Source organism: Odocoileus virginianus, chromosome 18, assembly GCF_023699985.2.
Source record: "Odocoileus virginianus isolate 20LAN1187 ecotype Illinois chromosome 18, Ovbor_1.2, whole genome shotgun sequence".
NCBI classification, from domain to species: Eukaryota; Metazoa; Chordata; class Mammalia; order Artiodactyla; family Cervidae; genus Odocoileus; species Odocoileus virginianus.
This window is the reverse complement of record NC_069691.1, coordinates 56,868,140-56,885,779: the sequence shown is the minus strand read 5'-3', so window position 1 is coordinate 56,885,779 and position 17,640 is coordinate 56,868,140. Positions and strand designations below refer to the sequence as shown.

The 17,640-nt window shown below is 36.7% G+C and overlaps 1 protein-coding gene across 1 annotated transcript; it reads left to right on the top strand.

Annotated features, from left to right (window-relative positions):
* Positions 1-852: 852 nt before the first annotated feature.
* Positions 853-12,548, top strand: DMRTA1 (DMRT like family A1). The gene is made up of 2 exons (XM_020908886.2): positions 853-1,736; positions 4,930-12,548. The coding sequence occupies exons 1-2, from the start codon at positions 1,097-1,099 to the stop codon at positions 5,775-5,777; spliced, it is 1,488 nt and encodes a 495-aa protein (XP_020764545.2). The 5' UTR covers positions 853-1,096; the 3' UTR covers positions 5,778-12,548.
* The last annotated feature ends 5,092 nt before the right edge of the window (positions 12,549-17,640 follow it).

Sequence of the window (17,640 nt, the reverse complement as noted above, 5' to 3'; positions counted from 1 at the left end):
ACCACATACTTCACATTTTACAATAGAAATGTGAAGTATTTTTGAAAGTTTTAACATAATTGCTACCTATAAGTAGTTCTAGATAAGAAATTCATTAGGGTTTCTTTGAATGATAATATTTCAAAATATGGTATATAGAATCCAAATTTACATCTCTAAATAAACAGATGCATGAGAAGATTCTGAACGTGAATCAGGCCCCTTAAATACTTATCCACTGTTTTGACGCAGCCCTAAGGCCCTAAAATAAGGTATCTTTCAGGTGTGGGTAATATTTGCAGCTTGTTTGTGCTTTCTCATTAATATTGACTGTGCTACCATTCTAAACTGGAGAAGGAAATGACAACCCACTGCAGTATTCTTGCCTGGAAAATCCAACGGGCAGGGGAGCCTGGCAAGCTATACAATCCTTGGGGTCGCAAACAGTCGGAGACGACTGAGCGACTGACACACACACCATCTTAAACACTTCATCTGGGAAAAGGAAAGAAACTGAACTCCATGTTCAAATCTTCACACTATCGTAGGAGGAGCTAGGAACTGGGGAAAGAACTCCAAATCTTGCTTAATTTACGAAGGACAAAGAGGCATGGGGAGGGAGAGAAGATTATCTTACAAAAAAACATACATTGAGGAATTCATGGAGAAGCAAGTGGGAGAAAAGGGCTTTTGTGCGAGTGTGTGAAGGGGCAGTCTCTTGTGTCTCCCACCACCCCTCCTTCCCAGACGGTCTGGTCCCGCCGCGGCCCTCCCTCCCCAATTTCAGCCCTTGGCCAGCAGATCCAGTGGGCGGGGTAGCCTCTGCAAGTCTTGCCTCCTCTTGCTTCCGAAGGCGAAGGCGCGCGGAAAACAAGGCATTAACTTAGCGCCCTGGGACTCTAAGAGGCTCAGTGGACTTCTGCGCCTCTTAGAGTCTCCAGCTCTGGGAAGCGGCTGTTGCCAGTTCATCGCGGGAATTGTGTCAGACTTTGTCGGTGTGGGGGTGGTAGGTAGAGGGACCAAGGTTGGCCCTCTCGGCTCCCGCATCCCAGCAGGGTTAGCTGCGGACAGCGCACTCTTCTGTCGCAACTCCTCCCTCACCAGACACTTCTCGGAAATGGAGCAGTCACAGTGCGGCAGTAGAGACTGCAGCCGCAGCGGCCCACCCCACCTGGCCCCGGGACTGGTGGTAGCGGCCCCTCCGTCCCCGTCTGCAGCGTTACCGGTACCCCCGGGGATACCAGTTCCTCCAACTTTCCTGCGACCGTCCAGCCTCTTTCTGAGGGCAGCCTCCACCGCCGGAAGCGGAGGTTGCCCGCCTGCCGAACTGGAAAGAGGGGTGGGCGCTGTGGCCGGTGGCTACCCACGGACACCCAAGTGCGCCCGTTGTCGCAACCACGGAGTGGTGTCAGCCCTCAAGGGCCACAAGCGCTTCTGCCGCTGGCGGGACTGCGCGTGTGCCAAGTGCACCCTGATCGCAGAGCGCCAGCGTGTCATGGCCGCACAGGTGGCGCTGCGCAGACAGCAGGCCCAAGAGGAGAGCGAGGCTCGGGGGCTGCAACGGCTTCTGTACCCTGGATCCTTAGGACCAGGGGCTCGGTCATCCGGAGGCAGCAGCAGAATGGAGACTTCCCAGACGGCCTCGAGCGGCCCTGCGACGGTGACTGCTCTGCGACTGAGTGCCTCGAGACAGGCTAGTGGTCTGGCGACCCCTGTTTTCGAAATTTTCCAGCCAGATTATATAGAGGAAAAACAAGGTGAGTAGATCTTACATTTGCTCTTTGCAAAAGAAAAATGGTTGTTTTGGAGGAAGAAAAATAAAATCTTTGAAATAAGCAGCCATGGCATGGAGGAGGGCAAGAAAGAACTTAAAAGAAGCATTTAAGTTCTGGGAAACTGCTTAGAGACCTATCACATTCACTTCCGTGGGGCTTTCTGTCCCTTAAGTGATAGGATAAGTGAACAAATGAAGTGCCAGTGATCAGTTGAGGAACTCATTCTAGGATTGCAGTTTGTGCCCAAGTTTCTCTGCGAGAGGAGACGAACTTAGAGCTATAGATAGTGAAAAACTTAGTGAAAGAAACTGCATTTTGAGCTTGCTCTGTATTCTTTTTAGCTGTAAAACCAGAGTTAATGTGATCTTGCATGGAAAACTCACGTGTGGTTGGGAGTACAGTCTTCACCTGTGGGACAGACCGACTAGAAGTGGGGAAGAGACTGAAATCTACCAAAACATTTTTACTCTTTAAAAATTTTTAAGCATTCCACCTCTTTTCTTCAGCAGCTTTTTAGCCTCCAACAGTGTAGAAAACTCTAACATTTCAAGTTATACCTCTTATAGGAAAGAAATTTAGGTTTTCTAAATTTAGGTTTGTAAAACCATTGATATGAATTTCAAAGTCCAAGAATTTCTTATCTTTGGGGATCTTAACCTTTGAGATTTCTTATCCAAGAAGTTTTAATTTTTTTTCTCTTATTTATTGACTGCAAATTGCCTTCACCCTCTATGTCAGGTAAAAAGATTTCTTTTTTTGACTAGGGTTATCCCAAATTAACCTTTCATGCTAACATAAATCTTAACTATATTTTAGCAAATTTCATAATTCTACAGTAGGTCATACTTGCACAAAAAGGTCATTTTGGTGTTTTTGTATAAATACAAGATGGGTTGAATCATATGAAATTAAAATATAATGATTGTATTAAGTTATCTATTAGAAAACTTCCCTGAATTGTGAAAATTGCAGCTCTTAACAGATCACAGCATTTACTTTTGAAAAAGACTCTTTCTCTACTTAAATAAGACGTATATGATTTTGTTTTCACCTATGTCACTTTTTGTCCATGTTCTAGTTTGTGTCAGTGGACAAAATGTAGTTTAAACATTTCTCATCAAAAATCAAGGAGGGCTGAAGAATAAAGTTCTTAAGCAAAACTGCTATAAAAGAAGTAAAAATTAAAAGTATGCAAACTAAATTGACAGTGAGATCTGTCAACCTTCTGCTAGGCATTGACTTATGTGATTTTTTTGAGGGGGTGATGTTTTATAGGATCATTTATTTTATTTTATTGTTTGCCTCAGTTGACCTCTTTTTTTTGAAAAGACACTTCTAAATGGACTGCCTTCTCCTATACAATATCCATGAACTGTAGTAAACTAGTGTATTTATTCATTAGACACAGTGGTTCAGAGGTGAATAAGATTTTCCTACACAAAAGAATATTATATTCTAAAGAAGGAAAACTATGTGTCCTAAAACTACAGCATAATACATAGCATACAATGATAAAAACCAGCTATAGGAGTTGAGAGAAAAGAGATGACATAACGATATTGTAGTATTTTAAAGACAGCTTATTTTCTAGACAGTCTGATGCCATCAGTATTTCATTACATTATATTGTGTTTTATGCATAAATTACTATAGAGATGAAAATTACTCTAGAGATGAAATTGTGATACCTTACATGTTCAAGGGGTCATATGTAATGAATTATATTTATAAATAAAATGGAGTGGCAGACCAAGGTTGATCTATCTCTATATCATTAGATGACTTTTAGTTTTATTTAAAGGTGAAAATTCTAGAGTCTTTGTGATTTTGCAGAAGCAGCACTTTTTTTCTTTGTCATGTTTGATGTAATGACAGCATTTTCATTCTCAATGTGTTAAATTGTACACATTTAATTTTATAAAGCAAATTATAGATATTTGCTTAAAATATAGGACTGCTCTTTGAGAAAACATAGGAGCATTGCAAATCATTGCTATGGGTCATATGTGTTTTCTTACTTTCATAAATCTTGTTTGAAGAGAAAGTTGGCAATAAAACCTAGTACCTCATTGACAGTTTACTCTTTCTAATGGAAATAGAGAAACTCCATCTATAGATTAAGAGTAAATGTAAATAAAAATAAAAATGATTTTTTATTATTTATTATTGGCATTAGCCTTGCAAAAAGTATTTAGATATATTCTTGTTTTATTAATATTCATATGCTTAATATTTTGAAATAGAAAATCATATTTTTCTGTGAAATTGTTTTCAGAACATATTGAAAGGGAGTTGTTAGTTAAGGTAAATGACTAATATTTTTTACAAGATACTTTGAAAAATAAACAGATTCCAGTAGTGAAAAGAGTGCTGTAAATTATTTTCTTTTAGAAACAATTTGATTATAAACTCATTTACTGATATTCTCTAGAGATTTAATGAGAAAGTTCATATTTTACAGAGGATTATGAAAAATATCAACTCTCTATTGTGTCTCACATTAAATGAAATATACAAGCTCTGATATGATTTGAGATTGGTATAGCAGTTGTTATTATTGGTTTAGATTTGAAAGGAAATGAAAAATTCTGCTATTTTTTCACATTAGTCAGGTACCTTAGTTGGAACCTGAAATGTGAGTAAAAAACCAGTTTTTGAAATTTAGCATTAGTGATTAAATAGAATATTCATTTTAATAGTAAGATTGTTCTTTTTTTCTGATTTCTTATCTAAACAATTGTTTTATTTAGTGCTGTTTGCATATTGCCACTGTGGGAAAAAAGCCCTCATGTGGATAACAACAAAACTTGTGTAACATTTATGAAAATTTTGAATCCCTAAATGGGGCAAATAATATAAAATATTGGCGTTAACAGTTGGAGGGTAGCAATAGATTTCACCTTCTGATTCCTAAGTAACTACAGCATTTATATATTATAGAACTTTGTGATCCTGAAATGACATGATAAATTGCATTTTCCCACTATTGCAACACCTGCATTTTCAAATGATATTTAAAAATTTTTGTTCATTAACATCTTTTACAGTGAATAATAAGTATTATTAATATACTATGAGTAAACAAGTTATTTTATCCAGCATTAATTATAAGTGGGCAGTACTTTGTTCTTGGAAGTTTTCCCTTTATTTCATTCCTTTTTTTCCTCTTCCCCAGGACAAAAGGAGAGTAAATGTGACTCATGCCAGAGTGGACAAGAAGAACTGGTGTCTAAATCCCATCAGTTTACCCTGAGATCATCTCCTAAGTCTAATGATGTCGCTGGAAAACAAAACATCAGGTCATCTATTTCAGAAAACCCAAACAAGGATGATAGCATTCAGTCTCTTCATCCTGGGGAGCAGTCAGGAGGGGAAGAGAGTCCCAGGTCCCTGTCATCCTCTGATTTGGAATCAGGAAATGAAAGTGAATGGGCCAAAGACTTCACTGATTCTACAGCCAGCCATTCCACTGTGTCCTCTAGACCAAGAGACCCTCTTGATATCCTTACCAAGATTTTCCCAAGTTACAGACGCAGCAGGCTAGAAGGCATTCTGCAGTTCTGCAAAGGGGATGTGGTCCAAGCTATTGAAGAGATCCTAAATGGAAAAGAACACAAACCAGACACCAGGGACCTAGCAAATTCAGGACCATTGGAAAACACAGCTTTTCCGAGAGTTTCGAATTTTAGTTTAGCTGGAATTGGTTTTGGAACTCTAGGAAATAAATCAGCTTTCTCTCCCCTTCACACTACTTCTGCTTCTTACGGAAGTGATTCAAGTTTCTACAGCTTAAATCCTAGACTAGGTATCAGTCCATTTCGGCTGGCATATTCCTCTCCAGGGAGAGGGCTGTCTGGTTTCATGTCTCCCTATCTGACTTCTGGGTTGGTACCAGCATTGCCTTGTAGGCCAGCTTTGGATTATGCTTTTTCAGGAATGATTAGGGATTCTTCTTACCTTCCCATCAAAGACTCAGTAACTGGTGGCAGACTGTATTCCAGGCCAAATCAGAGTAACCTGTAATGCATCTGCCTACCTCCCTTTCTGGAGTATTTCTAGAAGCATGCACTACAACTCACATACCCACATCTATTAATGTGTTCACTATGTATGGGAGTGGATTATCAGTCTTTAAAAATGCTATTTTTTTTTTTACAAGCGATGTAATAGATTTGAGATCTAAAGACTCTTCGTTAGCATTTATTAAGTGAAAGAAACATTTAAACATCATGTGTGCCTTGAATAAAACCATTTCAGGAAATATTTTTACTTTAATGAATTTTCTCCCTAAGATATCAGTTGTAAATTCCTAATTTAAAACTATACTTGTTTTTAGTTCATTGAAAAAATGGAGCATATAATTATACATTATGAAGCAGTCTAGCATTATATAAAATGAGCCGGAAGTAAGAATTGAAAAATTGAGATAATTCTAAATATTGTTCTAAACTTTTTTTCCTCCTTCTGTTTCTTGTACACAAGAGAGATGAAAGGTATTCAAAGTATTTTAAAGTATTTTATTCACATATAAATGATTAGTAGTTAGTAAAACTTTTGAGAAGTTTAAGTCCTTATTTTTTTCTGAATGCCTTGTTTTTCATTCGTATCTGCCATTGGTGATACGTGCCATTAATAAAACATTTCTGTTTAAAGGAAACTTTTTGTGAGTTAAACAAAGGTCTGTGAAGTAAATCTTAGGAAATGAGAATGCTCCATCTCCTGGCCACTATCACTAATTGCAGCTAAGTTCTGGTAGCATGTAGAAATTAGATACAAATGGTTCCTAATAGTATGATGTAACCATTTTTTGGAAATGCTTATTTTGGATCATGCTATATTGAATTTTAATATTATAAAATGAACAGCTAATGAGGATGAGGATTTAAATCTTTAAGTAGGCTTATGCTTTTATCTGGGGAAATAACCTTTTCCATATGTTTGTGGCAAGACTATGGCAGCCATTCTCAAAGGTAAAAATCATTTTATTCAGAAAACTTAAATAGTGCTCATATGAATATTAAATGACTCTAGATAGATAATGCTTAATGCATTGAGGAGATAAAAGTTTTCCAAGGGGAAAAATTATCATTAAATTTTAAAGGTTTTCTTGAGATTTTAAAAGTACTTTTGTTCTTCATCTAGAGAATTTGAGTTATTTATTTTAGTCAGTGGGAAGTCCCTGAGAACAAAAAAATTTTAGGAAATTTTCTTTATATGCCATCATTTATCTTTTAAAGGATTGGAGCTCTATTCTGTTGATAGGAATAAATGGAAATCCAGCTGTGGTGTAAAATAGTTGATGAATTAGAGATGGTTAAAAGAATTTGACAGCATTATTTACTAAAGATTTCTTAAATTAAGTGTATGTGTGTATGTATGTGTGTGTTTATATATACTTGTGTATCTATCTATCTGTCTGTATATTATATACTTAAGCTCTGTTGGTTCTATCATCATTTAGACTTTTCCATTGAGCCAGATGAGAATATATTTCTAAAGTATATTTTACCAGCAAATATCATATTAAATAACTGCATAGAATCTGATGCTGATTTAGGATGTAAATGTGTAATAGAGTATGCATTATTTTTAATGGTGTGAATGTGAGAAAGCAGATCTTATAAAGATTTGATACAGTTAATATTCATTATTTATTTTAAAAGTTTTAGATTCCAAGCCTAAATCATAGTATAATGCTTGGCAAGTAGTTGATATTCAATTAATATATACTAAATGAAGGGACCATTTTGGATGGTAGATCTCTTTGAGACTGATAAAACCAAAGAACTCTGCAAAGTGGTTTACAGACAGTTTTGAGTACAATTTCTTGGGATTCTTGAATCTACTAAATGCCATTCAGATTAGAATACTTGGTGATTTTTAAGGTATTTCCACTACATTAATTCATTTGTTGAATGTTATTTTAAAAGTGCTAGATCCTATAGAGGATACCAAATGTAAAATGTTCTCAAAGAAGTTACATTATACAATAGAGATCTGATACAACAACATAACTGCTAGAGTTGCTGGATTCTTTATGTGGTTTATATGATGATGTGCATGTATCCTTTTGCCTTTTGAACTGGGGAGAAAGTCCATTTGGGACAGTTTTCAAATTTTTAAAACTGTTTTATAATTTTAAAACTTAAGTTAATTTACATAGTACTTTATACATTTCATACCCTTTACAATAAGTTTAGAACGCAAACAATCTTACAGAACATTTTGTCCAACCACTAACTTGAATGTGAGGAGATTGAGGTTTGGCAGTATTATCGTCCATCCCTATGTTAAAATGCTATTGTCAGTTGTTAGGAGTGGAAGTTACTTTACCAGTTTAAATTAGACTATAAAGTCTAAGGAAGGATTCATGCCTGTTTGTCCACTCACAGCTTCCTAGAGTATCTGGTACATAAATAGGTGCTCAAGTTTTTCACTGACTGAATTAAATGAAAGATAAAAATACTAGTTTATTCAACAACTATTTATTAAGCACCTACTTTGTGCCAGGCATTGTGCTAGACCAGAGGATAAAGAGGTGAATAAGATATGAGACCTGCCCTTAAGCTGCTCACAGACTGTTACCCATGTATACAAAACCAACCCATCAACCAGTGGTGGCAGTATTTGACAATGTTGGTACATCAGTGAGTTCTGTGTAATCTTGAGGTTTATGCTCATCCATGCAGCTTGAGGTATGAACTCCTAAACCACTAATTAAGGATGGGAAGGAAGAAGGAGAATACCTATTTCCATGTCGTATGTTTAGGCAAGTCCATTCCATTTGTCTGAGAGGTAAACAACTCCAAGATCTATGGTGAAAAAGGTGGGCAAAGAGGAACCTTTTGTTTGCTTGAGTGGAGTCTTGTGTGGAGATCACCCTCGTTTCCTCATGGTTATGGATCAGAGTTATTGCCCAATCCTATTCCTGGGGTTGATCATTTGGAATTCCTCTGATTCAATGCATAGGCCTCATTGTGTAAGCTGTCATCTAGCTATTCTGTGAAAATGGGTTAGAGTTAGGGGAACAGCTGAAGAGCATGTGAGTAAAATATGCTATTTTCCCCTTCAACTACTGCTGAAACAGTAAGATACTGGGGATTTTAAGACCTTCCCCTCTAGAGATTCCTATCTGTGAACTTGGAACTAAAAAAATTTACAAAGTGGCCTATCCATTCAACTCTTTTAAAATGCATGTTCTGTAGATATTTATTTGTCTTTGAAATTAAAAAGTTTTCAGAATATAAGAGAAGCTTATATACCAGTGTAAATAGAATTATTCTGGCAAGCACAAGAGGAGATGAAGCATCATCAGCTTCATAAAGTCAAAGGTCTACTCAGGGCAGCCTGACTCTTAAGCATAGATGCTCATCCTTTAGGGAAAGGTTCTCGCTCAGATTCATTCTTCCCATCACCACACATCTCCAAATAATCTCATTATTGATGCCCGCACTGCAAAACTGTACATTTAATTATTTGGCATCATGTCCTGTAAAATTGAAGCTGTTTTGATGTAACACTTCAGAGCAACTGTGCCCAACATTAAAAAAAATACCCTTTGTTGGTTTTTGCTTACTAAATATTACTCAAATGAGAAAAATTCATTGTCATTTCCCCTTTCTGAACTCCATGCTAATGATCAGGGGTTCAGGGGAAAATAGGATGATAAGTATGAGAACTATGAAGATGTCTTATTTCTCATTTTTGCCTAACTGGTAATTTAAAAAATGACATTTTAATTTTTTAAGACTGTGTCATAGTATCCTCAAGTCAAAATGACCACGTGACGTAGTCTCATGAGAACATTAATAGTTTTAAAATAGGTACACAAATGTGGTCTTTTCAAAATGTCTATGTCAAAATGTTTTTTAAAAATATCCAATGTTAAAATCCATCCTAGCAACAAGTTCAATAAAAAATGGACTAGATATTGATAATTAGCAGGAAATATAAAGAGTTGAGCAAGTGTGCTAAAGAATGTTGACTAGAAAAATCCGAGTCAAGCAGCAAGTGTTTTAGGATCCTGTTCTTGACCTTTTATAAAACTTCTGTCAGATGAAGAAATAAAGATATACAATTCATTGTTATCTTATTCATGGACTGCACTCATCTGTGAATGGCAACTAATTTTTCGGCTGACAGAATCAAATTTTAACTGATTGATTCTTAGACTGTAACTCCTATTGCAGTGAGTTGATATAACATTCAAGACCTTAGGGTTAAAAAAATCAACTGTATACACATAGATAAGAAGCAAGAGAGACCTGAGTTTGCAACAAGTTTTTGAGAAAAAAAGTAATGTTATTTATTGGTAAATGTACTGTGAGATTACCATGTAACATGGCTGTTCTAAAAGTTCAATTGATATTTAGGTTACATTAATAGGAAAAATGTATGTAAAAGGAGGGAGATGATGGTGCCATGTACTCTGAAATATCAGTTCTTCAGATATTAGCTTAAGTGGTGTGTTCAGTTCTGAGTGCCATATACCAAGAGTGATTCTAAAACTTGGGATATAAGCAAAGAGGCATAAGACACTAAATGACTATGGTGGCAATATCAGGTTCTTTGAGAAATATTTTTAAAAGTAGGAGAAATGAAAATGTTTAAAGAACTAGCATATAACAAAAATGACTCTAAGGGGGAATAGAAGGCAAAAGTTTCATAGAGAATTTAGAGGAACATAAAGAAGAATACTGTAATTGCATTTAATCCACTTCTAGTGAACCTGGAACTGCAAAGGCAGATATCACTAGAGAAATAAACAATGTTAGGTCCAGTTTCTTTGTTGCTGTTTGATTGCTCATTTCATAGGTGAGCCATAATTTCATAATATATTATTGTACATGGGTTTTTTTAAAATTCTTTTGAGGGGTATATGGAGTAAATGAGCAGCAAATGAGATTTATGTTTATGCTACATTTATCAGTCAGTATTCAACCAGGAAAAGAGTACCATTAGGGAGTTATTTTTATATTATAAAATAGAAAGTTATTTTATAAATTAGGGAGGTATTTTAGAAATTTGACTGAATACATAAGGAGCTGGGAAGATAAAGTTTGGTGAAGGGAAATAGGCAAATCAGGGAGTTACTAACTAATCTGCCAAGTGTTGGTATGGGTAGACAAGTGGTCCTTTCAAGAGAAGTAGAAATTTTCAGGAAATCTGTGAGATCTAGCATGTCAAGTCACTCAAATGGTTCCAAGGAAAGGTGTTGTGAAGGAGGTATAAAGGAAGTTAATGCCTCTGCACAGCTTCTAATACTGGGTCTGCAAGCAGGTACCAGGTGATAGACCTGCAACTACAGCTGATCAGCAAGTCCAGTAGTCCAGTGCGCCCCTGGTCAATATGGCATTCATACTCACTTATACTAACCATATTTACTTCCCAATAAGGGTAAAATGTAATTATTTCACCTAAAATTGATTCTTTGTACAATGAAAACATGTATGTCCCTTCATAAGAGAGGATACAAAGTGACTTACCCATGTTTGAGGGGTGTTCATTCCTCTTCTGACTGAGTCAGAACCCCCCTTGAATATCCTATCATCCTGAGGTACCGTTATAACCACTATTAGTAAATCTTATGTTACAATAAGGAAATGAGAGACACTTTGAAGCAAGGAAGAAATAAATGCTCCTATCAGTGCCCTCATGTTTTCAACTAGTCATGGAATCAGTAATATTTATAACACTTCCCATTCCCCATTTCGTATTCTGTCTACTCTGCTAGTGTGTAAGTCAGTTGTGTTTCCTTATTTGCTGGGATGACCCAAATCTTCATTCCTGTCTGTTGTTATAGTCCTGTATTTATTGGGTTGTTCTAGCTTTCCATTAACTTTTACCACAAAATATGGGAAGACTAAGCAATACTCTGGAGGATCTCCTGCATTCTGGAAATATCTTCCTCACCCTTTCTTCTTGTGTCAGTGTTCTGAGGTGCCCAGAGTAGCCAGTTAGTAGTAGTCTTATGTTCTAGTACAATGCTGTATTCTTTGGTAGAATCATTTCTCCCTTTGGAAGTACAACTTCTAAACCCCCAAAAAGTTACAGGGAAAGGAAATGAAAGTGTTGTTTTTGCATCATTATTGTTAATGTGAACGGAGCTGTTTCCATATCTGTCCTGTGGTTCCTAAACTCCTAAATTCTGAGTATAGGAAAAACATCACTACATATTTATAGCTTATTCAAAGCATTTCTTACATCCTGGATGACATTATTTCAGCCCCATAAAGTGCTGTCACCAGCTGGTGCCATAACTGAGTCTTCCAAAGGCCATTCCTAATTTTATTAGGCCAGCTGTTTCAGGATGAAGGGAACATAATGACACTAGACAAGTGCATGAGACTGAGACCAGTGTTACACTTCACTTGCTACAAAATTTTTTTTTTTTTTTTTTGTCAGAAGCAATGTTGTATGGAATACTGTGAAGATGATTATGGCATTCTGTAAGCCCACAGATGGTGATTTAAGCAGAAACACTAGGGTAGGAAAGGCAAAACCATGTCTTTTCCAGTGAGAACAAAGAGCTACTCCTTCAATAATGGGAGTGATTCAGTGTAACAAACCTGCTACCAGGTGTCTGGCTAGTTCCCCAGGGTATGGCCCTTTTAGGGGCTCAGTGTTGATCTTTGCTCTTGGCAGGTTGGATACTCAGCAATGACTTTAGACAAATTGGCCTTGATGAGTAGAAATCCATTTTGCTAAGCCCATACATAAGCTCCATATTTCTATATAATTATTGTCTTCATGAGCTAATTGATCAATTATGGGAATAAAAGAATGGGAAAAGAATGAGTTACCTTGTGCATATGTTTATTAAGGTCTCTTCCTTTAAGGTTGCTGTTTGGTGAACTTTTGTGTGGGACAAAAATGTTCTCTTATTTATACCCATTTGGAGAGGTCTTTCCACATACGTCTTCTGTAGATCATATTTCTTCATGTTTCTTCCTAGTTGCTGGCCATCCAGCCAAACTGTTAGACTTTTGTCATTGTAGATGTATACCTCTATTCACCTCTACTTTCAGGCAGTATGAAAACTTGAAGTTTTTCCCATTGAAAAGATTTTTTTTTTTACCACTTTCAGGGTCTTTCAGGGCCACATGTGTAGTGCAACTGTCCACTTCAGCTACTGTCAGGATAGTGTGGGGAATTGTCTGTGAATAAAGACCAAATTGTGCTTTATCATTCTGTTTTCATAGACAACTTCACATTACAGAGAGAGAGGAGGCAGTACAGCAGGAGTACGCGAACCATGGATGTTTGAGCAACTTTTTGTGCAACTTATTTGTGACTTCAAAACTTGTGGAGAAAAGCCTAACTATTACTTCCACTTGATGGAATACTGCTACAGTGAGCTTTTGGGGCATACAACATCCTATTCATTAAGAATGTCTCAGGGCATATCATTATTTAACGACCGGTAGTGTTTGCTGGAGAAGGCAATGGCAGCCCATTCCAGTATTCTTGCTTGGAAAATCCCATGGACAGAGGAGCCTGGCAGGCTGCAGTCCATGGGGTCTCTGGGAGTTGGACACGACTGAGTGACTTCACTTTCCCTTTTCACTTTCATGCACTGGAGAAGGAAATGGCAACCCACTCCAGTGTTCTTGTCTGGAGAATCCCAAGGACGGGGGAGCCTGGTGGGCTGCTGTCTATGGGGTCGCACAGGGTCGGACACGACTGAAGCAACTTAGCAGGAGCAACAGTAGTAAGTGTTTGCACTCAGGCAGGACCCAGTAATGAGGCAGAAGCTATTTCTCAGTTGAAAATAATCTGCTGAGAAAGTATAACTTTTCTCCAAAATCCCAAAAAGATATACTATGTTTTATCTGTAAGGTTCACTTAAGGTTCCTTTAGGATCCCCATCTGCCATAGGCACTTCAAGCACTACTGGATATGCTGAGTCATGTGAACCAAGTGGCAAGACAGATTGAATAGAAGCTTGGTTCTGTTGTAGAACCTCCTTTTGATCTGGACCCGAAATTGACAGCCTATTGGGTATTTGGTAAACAGGTTGAAGTAAGATGCCCAAATCATTTATTTTTTACAGCCAAAATTTAGAGATCTACTTCTCAGAGATAGCAGGTATCAGATGCAGAAACACATTCACCATTTGATAAGAGAAATTTTGACAGGCACCAGACCACTAATTCCTTGAAATTTCACATATATAATGTATCTCTGATTTCTGTGGTGTTTATTCTTCCATTCTCTGGCATGCATATACCTTAACAAGATATTTAGTATGTATACTATGTTTTGCTCATCAGGTCAAATCAGCATATATTATTTATATCATTGGCTTGCTTGATGTCCTGTAGAGTAGAGAAGCAAACAAGTTCCTAGTGGACTAAACTATAGAAAATGGCTCGAGGGTTGGTAGAGCCCTAAGGAGAGATACTAAAGTTCACTACTATTTCTGGTGACTTTAACAAGTCCAGAGAAAAAGTATTTTTGAGATCTATAGCTCAGACTGGAGAAAAGAGGCAGTATTGATTTTCTCCAGCAAAGCAAACACATCTGGAAATATAGCTGCAGTTGTAGTTATCACCTAATTTTATAAAAGTGTACTCTCATTCCTCAAGATCCATCTGCCTTATCTATAGGCCAAACAAATGAATTGAAAGGGGATGTGCTAAAATCCTTTAAACTTCTAATGAGGATACAAACCTTGGCAATCTCTCCAGGATGTGCCATTATGTTTGTTTCACTACTTCAGTGGGAGTATAAGTTCTAAACATCTCCATTTGACATTTCCGATTTAATCATCCTCAATACACAGGAAGCCTAATTGTTGTAGGTCAGGGATCCAATTTGGGGATTCTCCGAGTTGCTAAGTATGTCTTGACCAATTGTGCTTTCTATATTTGAGGAAATAAACACTGGGTAATTGGGTACATATTGGACCCACTGTAAGACTGATTTGAACCAAAATGTCAATAATGATTAGACCTCATTCCTCTTCCTTAAACCTTATCTAGCCTGGTGGATCATAGTAGCAGTTTAGCTTCCAAGGGAATAGCCATTATCCAATAAACACTGAAAAAATTATTATTTATCTTTTCCCAGGGTACAGTCACCTGATAAATTGGCTCAGGTCCTCTTGGATTAAGCTAGGAGGAAGACTTATAGTTTAAGTTATTAGAAGACAGTAGAGTACTCAAGGGGATCATCCTAAGTTTCCATAACAGGTTCAAGACTAGGAATTTGTTGAAGAGCCATGAGTGTCCATTATGGTGATTCAAGAAAGACTTAGTTTCATCAGAGTTCGTGCTTTCCCACTTATACAAATAAAGTATGACTTTACCAGATTTCCCACCTATTTCAGTCCTAAAAATATGATTGAGTAGTCAATGCCAAAATCTCTGCAGGCCAAATCTATCTGTTGCTTCAGCTCAATGTTTTTTTTTAAAAAAGTAATATTCATACTCATCCATGGGTGCCTGAAAAAAATGTGTGTTCTGTGTTGTTTAGCGGAGCGTTCTATATATGTCAATTAGATACTGTTGGTTGGTTGTGTTATCTAGCTCTTCTCTATTATTCCTTTATTATTATTCTGATAGTGACATGAATTGCTGAGAGTGGGGTGTTAAAATTGCCAACCATAATTGTGTTCTTTCCTCTTACTGTTTTAGCAAAACATACACACACCACACATATAATTTTACCTCCATGTAGAAAATATTGCTATTAGTAAATTAAATAATCAGGAATAATATAATTTGGTGACTGATGAAATGCTGAGTTTTTGTCATTTTCAGGTTTTCAAAACCAAAGCAGATACTTTGGTTCATATATTATATATTATCATTTTACTCTTTGATTTGAAAATTTGCTTTCTAACATACTCTTAATACTTTGAAAAATATAAGGATAAATTAAGTCTTATAAATTTTAGTCCTTGTAGGCTTTATAGATAAATGTAGAAACCTATGATTATTTCCATGGGTGGAACACACTGGTAGTCTTATTACAGTAAGATTACTTTGACTTAAAAATGGTATGTCTTAACATCTTGTCAAAAAGCAGCTATGAATTCACAGTTTAAACCATTTTACCCTTCTTGTTGAATATACATAGCAGCGGTAGATTTAAAATACATTTAGAAATGTATTGTATTTAGAAATTAAAAAGACATAGCTTTGCTCAAAAACAAGATAAGTTATCTCAAGAGATAAGAAATAGAGCAGGATCTGACAGTAAATAGAGGGCTAATGAAACCTTTATCTTGGTCTTCAAGAACCAAAATTTTTAAAGACAAAAATGGAAATTTGAATGCTTTGGACTAATGTCCCAGCATTACCTTCTGTTCATGGGTAGTAGAAGAAAAAAAAAGAAGATGAATGAGACTTAGGAAATGTGGCTTATATTCTCTGCCAAGTAAAACAGGTTGAGAAAGGCTGCCATGCTTTCCTAGAGTTGTACCTTGGTTGGGCTGATAGAAAAGAGAAAATAATCATGTAACTAGGATCTGGATCATGCTCTGTTATGGCCTTTGATATAACTCCAATACTAATGTGAAACAGGATCCTTGAGGTGCCAGTGTAACGCATGATTCTTGTCTGGAGACCCTAGAAAGCAGTGCAGGCAAGCACAAAACTGCTAGACAGAGAAAAATGAGAATAAAAAAGGAAGAAAAATGAACTACCCCCAAATATAAGCATACAAATTAAAATCCTAATGCACATGAGGAAATCTACTTCCAAGACAGATAGCCATTTCAAGAAACAATAGGAAGATTTATAGATGACTATATATTTAGATAAAAGATTTGTGAAAGTGAAGTTGCTTAGTCGTGTCCAACTCTTTGTGACCCCATGGACTGTATAGCCTCCCAGGCTCTTCCCTCCATGGGATTCTCCAGGCAAGAGTACTGGAGTGGGTTGCCATTTTCTTCTCCAGGGGATCTTACCGACTCAGGGATCAAACCTGGGTCTTCTGCATTCCAGGCAGACGCTTTAACCTCTGAGCCACCAGGGAAGCCCAAAGATAAAGATTTGTAGATTATAGATTTATGTAAATATTTGTAGATGACTTTATAGATTTAGATAAAGATTTGTAGAGGACTTTATAGACTTAAAGGCCCCAAAGATATAAAGGTAGATTAGTTAAAAAGAAATTAATTCATGAAACAAATTCAGATTGATATGTATTTCTATGGAACAGTTGGATATGGCAAAAACCAATAAAAATATTTGGAATAAAAAGTATTGAGAAGATAATTCATTGGAAAATTATACTAAAAATTCATCTGGAACCTAGCACTGAGAGAAAGAGATGAAAAAACTAAATGGTTATTTAAAATGTTGATAGGAAATAGATTGAGAGGCTCTAAACTATGTCCTGTGGGAGTTCTAGGAGTAGAGAATTATGCAGTAATAACTAAAATATTTTCAGTTGTTCAGTAGTTGGAAAAAAGGGAAAATAAGTTAAAATAAGTTAAAATATGTCAATAAATATTATTAGCAACTACATGTCTACTTTTTTAAAAAATTAAAAGAATTGTATGATGTTAGGTCTAGGCAACAACTATGTAGAAATTATTGGTGGAGGAATGGGTATTTGTAGGACTCTCCAACCCATGGAGTTCTCATACTTGCACTGTGTCCTTTACACCTTCCTCAGAACGAGTCGACTCTGTAAGGACTTGTTTTTAAAGTTTCCACTTGAGGGCGCTGACTACTGTGGGAAGTGAAATACCATGGACATCCAGTTACACAAGGAGTCTTTTTCCAGAACTTGACTTAACATGTACCATGTTCCCAGTGTGTTCCAGTGACAACTGTCCTTATTGATTAGTACCCCAGGCAGATGCCGTCTTTACCTGTGCTGAGTACTTTACATTAGACATTTCATTACATTGCATTAATCATCTCAAATATTG

Bases quoted from the DNA above. Each gene is read 5' to 3' on its own strand.
- DMRTA1 (XM_020908886.2), top strand. From the start codon at position 1,097: ATGGAGCAGTCACAGTGCGGCAGTAGAGACTGCAGCCGCAGCGGCCCA. The intron at 1,737-4,929 runs GTGAGTAGATCT...CCTCTTCCCCAG, and splicing joins TTATATAGAGGAAAAACAAG to GACAAAAGGAGAGTAAATGT.